This window comes from Physeter macrocephalus, chromosome 18, assembly GCF_002837175.3.
Source record: "Physeter macrocephalus isolate SW-GA chromosome 18, ASM283717v5, whole genome shotgun sequence".
NCBI lineage: Eukaryota > Metazoa > Chordata > Mammalia > Artiodactyla > Physeteridae > Physeter > Physeter macrocephalus.
In genome coordinates, this window is record NC_041231.1 from 11,092,817 (window position 1) to 11,103,231 (window position 10,415).

General features: G+C 43.3%; 1 protein-coding gene across 2 annotated transcripts; it reads right to left on the reverse strand.

Moving 5' to 3' along the window:
• Nucleotides 1-1,687: 1,687 nt before the first annotated feature.
• Nucleotides 1,688-8,072, reverse strand: VHL (von Hippel-Lindau tumor suppressor). Of its 2 annotated transcripts, none has more exons than XM_007113722.4 (3): nucleotides 7,731-8,072; nucleotides 5,499-5,621; nucleotides 1,688-3,951 (listed from the first exon to the last, which is right to left on the reverse strand). In XM_007113722.4, exons 1-3 carry the CDS (start codon nucleotides 8,020-8,022, stop codon nucleotides 3,755-3,757), a joined length of 612 nt encoding a protein of 203 aa, XP_007113784.2. In that variant the 5' UTR covers nucleotides 8,023-8,072; the 3' UTR covers nucleotides 1,688-3,754. The 2 variants fall into 2 exon arrangements, with proteins under 2 accessions (XP_007113784.2, XP_054935614.1); XM_055079639.1 differs by lacking the exon at nucleotides 1,688-3,951 and adding an exon at nucleotides 4,149-5,404 and having other exon boundaries at nucleotides 7,731-8,070.
• Between the last annotated feature and the right edge of the window lie 2,343 nt (nucleotides 8,073-10,415).

The following is a 10,415-nucleotide window of genomic DNA, read 5'->3' on the forward strand; positions in this document are numbered from 1 at the left end:
GGAATACAGAAACCTAGCATGAAAGTATCTGAAAAGTTCACTGGTGTTCCTATTTCAAGAATGCAAAACACTGGTATCTATTTCATGTCCTTAGTGAGCTGAGTGCCCTGCTGTTGTTGTTTTTATCACATTCTCAATATAAGTCCTGGTGAGATATTAACCACTTTTTTTTTGATAGACTATTTTCTAGAGCAGTTTTATGTTCACAGCATAATTGAGAGGAAGGTACAGGATTTCCTATATACCTCCTGGCCCCGCACAAAGTCTCCCTTCCATTATTAACACCTGCCCCTGCCAGGATGGTACATTTGTTACAATTGATGGACCTACATTGATACATCATTATCACCCCAAGTCTACAGTTTACCTTAGGGTTCACTCTTGGTGTTGTACATTCTGTGGGTTTGGACGAATTTACAATGATATATATCCACTATCATAACATCAGACAGAATAGATTCACTGCTCTAAAAAAATTCTGTGCTCTACCTATTCATCCCTCCCTCTCCCCCACCCCTTTTTATTTATCATTTATTTATTTTTAACAAAGACAGTATTTTTTTTCATTTTTATTTATGTATGTATTTATTCATTTTTGGCTGCATTGGGTCTTCTGTTGCTGTGCGCGGGCTTTCTCTAGTTGCGGTGTGTGGGCTTCTCATTGCGGTGGCTTCTCTTCATTGCAGAGCATGGGCTCTTGGTACACGGGCTTCAGTAACTGTAGCACGTGGATTCAGGAGTTGCGGCTCGTGGGCTCTAGAGCGCAGGCTCAGTAGTTGTGGCGCACGGGCTTAGCTGCTCCGCGGCATTGGGATCTTCCTGGACCAAGGCTCGAACCTGTGTCCCCTGCATTGGCAGGCTGTCTACTTTCACTTAGTAATATGCATTTAAATTTCCTCCGTGTCTTTTCACAGTTAACAGCTCACTTCATCTTAGTGCTGAATAATATTCCACTGTATTACAGTTATTCCATTATATCACAGATTATGTGTTCATTCACCTACTGAAGGACATCTTGGTTGCTTCCGAGTTTTCGCAATTATGAACAAAGCTGCTGTAAACATCCATGTGCAGGTTTTTGGACATAAGTTTTCAACTCCTTTGAGTAAACACTAAGGAGCACAATTACTGGATTGTACGATAAGAATATGTTTTGTAAGAAACCACCAAACTGTCTTCCAAAGTGGCTGTACCATTTTGCATTCCCATTAGCAATGAATGAGAGTTCCCGTTGCTCCACATTCTCACCAGCATTTAGTATTGTCAGTGTTCTGGATTCTGGCCGTTCTTTTTTTTTTTTCTGGCCATTCTGATAGGTGTGTAGTATTATCTCACTGTTGTTTTAATTTGCAGCTCCCTGATGATATATAATGTGGAGCATCTTTTCATATACTTAGTGGCCTCCTGTATGAGGTGTCTGTTACGGTTGGTTCTATTTTCATGAAAAAAAAACAAAACAAAACACCTGTGTTCCAACTGTGAATGCTTTTTTTCTTAATACTTTTCTGTAGAGCTTAAATTTTTTACAGTGATATTTCATTTTTACAAGAAAAATAAAGCTAAAAGAATCAAAGTTTTAAACAAAATCCAGTGCTGGAAAGAGAAGGGGCTGAGAATGAAAGCAGGTTTCTTGCCTTTGTCCATCCACCTCCCGGCCCACCGCCCTGCCCCCCTTAAGCCTTTAAGCAAACATGGCCTTCACACCTCTCCAAGAGAGAAGAGCCTGGCAAATGACACCACCACACCTTACCTATTTCCTTTACTTAGCACCATTTAATGTATCCAAAAAAGCTTTTTTTTAACTCAAAATAGATAAGATCACAGTCTCTTAAAAGTAATATATTTAATACATTCATAAGATTTCAAATAACTACATACATGCTATAGGTTTTCAATCTTCCTTGGACAACACAAGAAACACAGTACTCAAATTGCAAGTTTTGACAGGAACATGAAATCTCATTTTGACACAAAGACAGGTTTAAAAAATAATAAGACCAACATTGAACTAACCGAGCACCGGCAGGCTTCCTTAAATCTCCCATCCTATCCCACTTTCAAAATCATATGGCTGCCTTCTATACCAGCATTTCTTCTTCCCTACCCAACAATTCGACAAAAAAATTAGATAAAAAATTATAGGTGTGTCACTGAATGAGTACCACAACAGGCTAAAGAAAAAAAAAAAAAAAGCCCACTTATTTGCTGAATGTTGAAAGAGGAGAATAAGATTAGGTGGGAAAACTGTAAGGCGTTTGATTCATTCACTTCACTCTGATATCAGAGCACAGGAACTGTGCTCAAAGGAACTAATAAAGATGCCAAGAAATATCCCAACATTATTTATAAAAGGAAGGCTGCATTCATGTCTATGAAGAGCTTATAATACCGTGGAAAAATATTTAAGTTATAAAGTTAAATGAGAAAGTAGAATACAAAACTTTATAGTCAGTATGATCTCAACTACTACGTAAAACCAAGCCAAAAAAAGACTAAAAGTTCAAAATGTTACGTTAGTGGTTGTATTTAAGTAGTGTACCTAATTGGGTCTTTTCTCTTCCTTTACTTTTCTGTCTCTTCCAACACTTTCTCTACTGGGGAGTTTTGGTTTTTGTTTTTTGGTTTTTTTAACGATTAGCTACCAAAAAAGGACTCCTGATAGAAGTATTGAACTTGAGTTAATGAATTTACGTCCAGCCTATCGGAAAGGATCTGTACATGTATAAAATTAGAAAACATTCCAGGCTACCCTCTGAATCCACGGTGTGTTAGCAGTAACTCCCGAGAGGCTGGAGGGCTTTGTCCTCTCCTCCAGCCAGATGCAAACTGTCACCAGATCCTGCCTGATGAAAAACTGCTGAATCGAACAAAAATGTCAAGGATTTACAAAAAGGAACAGAAGTACCCACATTTGGCAAAAACCTATTTATAGTACGGGAGTAGCTCTTTAATACTATGATCAAACAAGGGGATGGCTATTTTCTCCTATCTTCTGTGCACATAGCAAGTTTCAAAAAAGCTATCATCAATAAGAACTGTAGAAAGCTAATCCTGGCTTAGAAACAGAAATAAAACAGCCCTGCGACAACAGTGGGCAGAGAAAAGCCACAATTTAGAAAATGATAAAAACTGCTTTCTATAAAATTGATGCCCTTTAAAACATATGTTTACTGATATACTTTAAGGTCCCCACTACCACCCGCCCTCAAAAAAAAGGGTGAAAACCTCTAACACTTTCTACCAAAGTAGCCACTGGTTTGTTCATTCAACAAACACTGAGGGAAGGCTCATAACGTGCGAGGCACTGGAGTCTCAAAGAGCAGACCGCTATGCCCCGGCCCCAAGGACATCCTGGTCTCTCAGTGCGGGACGCGGGCACATCACCAACCACAATACAGGAATGAAAAGCAGACGCCACTGCTTTCCTACAACTCAAGAATAAGCTACAATTCTCACTGAATTACTTACACAAAAGTCCTTACACAGAAACTTTCCTGACTCACTAGGAGGCAAAAATGCAACTACTTTCCCTTCATAAATACTTCTAGAAGGGACAGGCATTAAATTACATTTTGCGATATTTGCCCTTAAACATCACAGGGCCCAGTAGTGAGGTCAGTTAACTTTCTTTTAAGCAATGGAGCTTTTTGACTCCAAGAATGAGACACTGTGAAGCCGAGAAAAAGTGACCAGTCCTAGGTCGAGATCAAGACTGGTCAAGACTGTCAAAAACCGAGACCCAGGAGTGTAAATTTCAATTAAAATCTTCAGTCTCCTCTGCCATCCGCTGATTTTCAATATGCTCCTGGGTCAACCGCTCCAGGTCCTTCCACACATTTGGGTGGTCTTCCAAATCTTCGTAGAGGGATCTCGCGATGTCCAGTCTCCTGTAATCCTCAGGCTTGACTAGGCTTCGCACAACCTGGAGGCACCGCTCTTTCAGGGTGTACACTGTAAGGGCAGAAAACCGACTCTCAGCAGAAGACTCAGCCTGAGGACAAGGGCTGAGTGAGAGGCTTTGCCAACCGTGGCAATTACATTTGCAACAGCTGGACCTCGCTTTGGACAAAAAAAGTGAGTACGTGGGTTGTGGCAGAGTGTAATGTGATGGCCGCAACAGACATCTCACAGTATTCATGACCTTGTGTAGGAACTTTCCTCAAGAGTGGGCTGGGCCTGGGATGTGCTTTAACTAACTGAATGTGGGCACAGTGACGCTGTGGCGATTTTGGGTCTCAGCCTTAAGGAGCCCTGGCAACGTCCACTTTTACACTCTCAGGAGCCCTGAGCTAGCCAGCAGGAGAGAACATACAAAGAGGGCCAGGCCCTGAGATGACACGGGAGAGAGGCCCAGGCCCCAGCCAAGCTGCCAGCAGAAGGCAGTGATCACCAGTGATCAGAAAAACCACCGAGCTGAGCTCTGCCCCGGCTGCAGAATTATAAACAAATAAAACGGCTGTTGTTAGGTTGGGGGTAGCTGTCACACAGCAATAGATAACCAAAGAAGTGTGTAACTGGTTTCTGGGGGAACTCAAATCCTATTTTAAACTTACTGGGGAACTTACTCTTTAAAGGTCTCCTTTAAGGCAAAATTTCCTACATTTAACTTACCAGTGTGCACTTCTGTATACCCACTGCCTTAAAGCAGGATCTAAATACACATACTAGTTTGAACCCTACATACACATACTCCTTTGAAGCTCCAGGTATTTGGGTTTTTTAACCCAATAGATCATCAGTTTCTAAGGGTTCAACCTAACGAAATCACTTGTGTTTTAAACAAGTGGTAAGCTATGAAGCTAATGTTCAATTTGGTGATTCTTCTTAAAACCCCTGATTGACACAGTGACCTTGACTGGGTTAAATTACATCAAAAGATACAAAACACTAGAAGTCAATAAATAAGCCATGATATCTCATTCTCTACACCTTTTTTTCTCCTGAGACTCCGGGGCATAATTCTGTTCCAGGGCCAGCGAAACAAAATGCATTCATAATTGTACAATCAAGTATTTTAATTTAGCCCACCCTTGACCAGCCCAAAGAGCTTCTGAGATACCACGACATCTTTGTTCAACATACAGCATACAAGTAAATTACTTCCACTTTATTCGTGGTGGAGAATAGGACAGAGAAAGGTTGGATACCTTGCTCAGCATCAGGCAAAAATCACTAATGACTGAGCTCCTTCAAGTGGCCTATCCTCTACTTAGTACAGCAGCCTATCTTTTTAAAAAGTAAGATGGGGGGGCTTCCCTGGTGGCGCAGTGGTTGAGAGTCCGCCTGCCGATTGCCGATGCAGGGGACACGGGCTCGTGCCCCCGTCCGGGAAGATCCCACATGCCGCAGAGCGGCTGGGCCCGTGAGCCACGGCCGCTGAGCCTGCGCATCCGGAGCCTGTGCTCTGCAACGGGAGAGGCCATAACAGTGAGAGGCCCGCGTACCGCAAAAAAAAAAAAAAAAAAAAAAAAAAAAAAAGTAAGATGGAACATCAGTACCTGGCAGTGTGATGTTTGCAAAAATAGGCTGTCCATCAACATTGAGAGATGGCACAAACAGCTCAGTCTGGTTAACTAGAAGCCCATCAGATGTCCCAGCATCTCGGAAGAGCCAAAGATGACCTGTTAAGACAAGCAAAGGTTAAGGGGCCACACACCTATTTCCTTCATCTCCTCACTCTGACACTGAAAATATCTGCCTCTCATTCTGCTTAAATACCATACAAAGCCATTCCAATAATGTTACTTTATTTAGTCCTCACAAAAGATCCAGGTAAAGATGAGAAAAAAAGGTCTGAAGATGCCAAGTGACTTGCTCAAGGCAACAGGGACGGTAAGGAAAAGGGCAAGTATTCTAGCGAGGCTCCAAAACCCAGGCCCTTTCTGCTATTTTGGTGCAAAAGCAAAGTATGGGAATTGCAAATCACACCAAAGGCTGCAAACTAAAAGGAGAGAAAAGGTCACCAACTCCTCAGAACTGTGCTTCTCAAAAACAAGAAGATACAAAAACATCACGTTGAAAGAAAAAATCCAGACAGAAAAGGGTACATTCTGTAGAATGAGATAAAATTAGTCAATGGTGTGAAAAATCAGAAGAGTGAAAAGAGGTAGGAGAGAACTTTCTGGGGTGACGAAAATATTCTAATCTGTAACTTGATCTAGGTGTTGTCAAAACCCATCAAACCCTAAGATATTTGTATTTTACTCTATGTAAATTATACCTGAATTTAAGAAATAAACACATCTTATGCAAAAAAAAAAAAAGAGAGAGAGAGAGAGAGAGAGGGGGGCATTTAATCCCTGGAAGGAGACAAAATCCCAGGGCTAAGCTTCTGTTTAAGGAGGGAGGAGGTTGCCTCAGAATAAAAAACAGCATGTGTTACTGGGGCATAAATTTACTTGAAGATTTGGTGGGAAAATTTAAGAAATGTAAAGAAGGAAGTAATTTTTTTTTCTTGTAGTAACATATACATAACATAAAATTGACAACCATTTTTAAGTGTACAGTTTAGTATCGATAACATTAAGTACATTCATGTGGTAATTTTTTTTAATGTTTATATTAAATCAGGCACAGATAAATTTTGGAGAAGAATACAAAATTCACACAATTTCCGAGATAGAATAGGAGACTACAGAAATGTTAATGCCTGGAAGAATTGTGTTCTTCCTCATTTAATATTAGCCGAACTTCGGTGTAAAAGTTTGAAGAGCATTATTGAGTATGCCACCCTCAAGGAAAAAAGATCCATTAGGATCCTCCGAGGAAGGTAGTGAAAATTTAGCAAGCATTAACTTCTCTTCTTGAAAACCAAGGGAAGATTACTGCCACTTTATGCAGTAAGGCCTAGACAGCCCCAACCTGGGTTATTACAACAGTTTCCTAACGGCTACCAGTACTCTTCCCCCTCCAAACCACTCTGCAACCTGGGTAAGCTTTTCAGTATTAAATCAGGCAATGTCATTTCCCTGCTTAAAAACTTTCAATGGCCCCCATTTCCCTAGGGGTAAGAGCACCTTTCAGACTTCCTCTCCCACCATTCCATACCCTCTCCCCTTTCCCAGGCTCCAGGTGTTAGCGCATGCTGTTCACTCTGCCTACAGCTCTCCACTCCTGTCTTGGGTTAGTAAGATCCCATTCATCCGGCAGGATTCCCTTTCTTCTCTGGGAAGTTCCAACTCAAAGCACACACCCCTCCCTTTCACTGAGCAGATGCCCTGCTGTGCTCCGTTCCTATGGTAGCAATTATGACACTGGCTTGTTCTTAACTACTTATGCATTTGTCTCGTCTCCCCCACTGGACCGCGATCTCCATGAAGGCAGGGACCCTACGCGGACGTGGCCCACTGGGCACATCAGACAATGTGGGATTCTCCCATTCACGGACTGAACAAATGGGCGTGAGGGATGGAATACACGTGGGATCGATCATCAAATGCAAATTATGCAGTCTTAAAAGACGAATGCTCTGTCACTAGCTGCGTCTTCTTGGATCTGTCACAACCTCTCGGGGGCATCAGTTCCTCGAGGGTAAAATGGGAATAATAATGACAACAGCACCTGCCTCCCAGGATGGGGCGGGAATTCGGTGAGATCGAGCCACCGTTATCGTTGTTATCAGGCCTAGAGCGCTGGGCTGCGCGCTGGGCACAGCTCAGCACCGGGCTCATTGCTGCCAGGACAAGGGGGCGGCGTGGCCGGGCGCGACTGGGCGACCCCGGCCCGCCTACCTCGGTAGCTATGGATGCGGCGGCCCGTGCCGGGGGGCAGCGTCGGGTAGGGCTGCGGCTCGCCGTCGAAGTTGAGCCACACGGGCAGCACCACGCGCGGGCTGCGGTTGCAGAAGATGACCTGGGACGGCTCGCGAGTGTTCACTGAGCGCAGCATCGGCCGCGGCCGCCCAGCCTCCATCTCCTGCTGGGAGCCGGGCTCCTCCGGGTGGGACTCTTCCGGGCCGCACTCTGCGCCCGCCTCCTCCGCGCCGGCCTCTGCCTCTTCCGCGTTCCCCGCCCTCCAGGGCATTACCTCCCCGAGCCAAAACTACCCGTGCCTCGCCGCCTCGGGATTCGCGGGCCGCGCGGGGCGGGGCGCGGCGTGCGGGCGCGTCCCTGACAGGCGCGCGTGCAGTTTTCGCGCGCTCTCGGTGGGGGATGGAATACAGCCCGGAAGATGGCCGGCTTGAGGCCGTGCGCATGCGCAGATGGATCCCCTGACGATTGAGGGTCCCGCTTTCACGGAAGCGGGCGCTGGCGATTGGCCGTCCTGTCCCAGGGTTTCCCCTGTAAATTGGATTCTCGTACCTCTCGTACGTTTCTGACACGGCGTTTCTTTAGTTTCATTCATTGTCTTAAGACCTTCATGGTTTTTGCCATATTCTCCCTACCTTCTGCGCTCTTGTTTATTTACTAATTTTCTCATTGATCAAGTTTGTTTTGTCTCAATTTTGGGTCACAAAATTTGAGTTTTGTACAGAAAAGTAGGATAAAGTGAAATTTTCCCAGTCACCCCAGCCACCTAGAAAGAGTCCCTGTAGGCAACAGGTATCATGTTTTTTTGTCCTTCCTTTCAAAATTATTCTATGCATACGCAAACAAACACATTTGAGAAGAAATTTTATATCACTACCATCAATGGAGATTCTTTATCATTTGCCATAGAAGAATACAGTGGAACTAAGTTAAAGAAAACAAAACAACAGTTACTAAACTTTGTTCTCTGTAAAGGCTCTGAGCCTGCGTTCTGTTGGTTCAAAAGTCAGCCAAGTATTAAATGTTAGATACCGAATGTTAGTTGTCAAACCAACTTCCTTCCCCCTGGACATAATCAGAAAGATTAAAGGAAACTGAAGAGGGAATAAACTTTCACAATTCAGTCTGTGTGCCCTCTGAAATTCACACCCACCTGGGTTCTCATTCCAGGTTTAGCTTCAGATATGACATGTCTCTGAGCCTTTAATTGTTCATCTTTGAAACTGGCATTTTTAAGAAGTACCTATGTCATAGGAGTGTGGATTAAGTGGAAGAGTGTTCAGTGCCTAGCACATAGCAAGCACTCTGCAAAGAGCAGCAGTTACTATTTATAAAGATGAGTTAAAAACACTGTCTCTACCCTCAAAATGCTACTGGGCTACCGGGAAAGCACAGGACATGTAGACTGTTTTGTTTTTTTATTGTGGTTGATGTAGGACATGTAGTTTTATTATTGGTTATACCAGTAAAAGAGCAAGTGGAAGGTGACTAGCTGATCTGAAAAGAATCAGGTAAATCTTCATTAACCCCAGGAGGGGTTAACGTCTGAGATGAACTTTGAATAAAGCCTAAGAGTTCTGCCTTCCCAACTCCCATCATACAAATATCTAGCCCGGGTGTCGGATCAGGCATCATGCCCATCGGGAGACCAGGCAGACCCCGCAGCAGGCACTGATTCCCCTATCCAGTTTGCTTCTCATTGACTAAACTCACTGCCTCCAAGCCCAGGACTCCTACAGTCCTACCACTTACTGAAAACTCACCTGGTGGCCCAGGCCAAGAAGGAACACATGCTTGTGCCCACAGACCAGCACTATGGCCCTAACATTTAAAAGAAATAGCAGGGAGAAGGGAGCAAATAGGCTTTTCTGTTTTTGTTTTTGGCTGCACTCCTAGACAGCTGTTCTCAGTCAAATCCACAAGTAAAGGGGTTTAGGTTTATGATTTTCATCCATCTGAGCAACCTCTTTTTCAGTTTCTTTGGTTGCCTGACATGAAAGCAAACTCTTCTCCACAAACTACACTGGAGAATGGCAACACCATTAAAAATAGGGAAAATTTACTGAGGGAAAATGAAATAAACGGGGGAAAGAGCTATCAAATTATGTGCATAGTGTGATGACATTTATGTAAAATGTGTCATTATTTCCTCAGCCAACCCCATTTTCTAGAATATAGTTTTACTACCTTTATAATGAAAACAACTAAATCAATCCTCCCCCAGCTTTTATTGAGATATAATAGACCTAAACCATGAAGAGGAAAAAAGAACCAGACCTACTATGTGCAAAGCGCGATGGTAAAAATTTGAGAAATGAGATGTTTATTTATGAAAGATTAAAACTACCAAGTTTAAACACTCATTTCTTCCTTCATTCTGAGACTATCTGAGGGCCTACTAGGTGCCAGGTGCTGTGCTAAGTGTTGAGAATACTGCAGATAAGTCATGCCTTCACAGCACTTCAATGAGGGTCCCATAATCATCACACAAATAAAAACAAAGTTGCACTTACCACTAGTGCAACAAAGGAGAGACACATGGTGCTAGGTAAACCTGAAGAAAGACGGTACATGAGCCCCTGTAATTAAATTTCAGTGACTTGAAATAGACTCAACATGGAGAAGCTCAGAAATAGAGTTCAGAGGGTTTCATTTTAGTCAAAGATG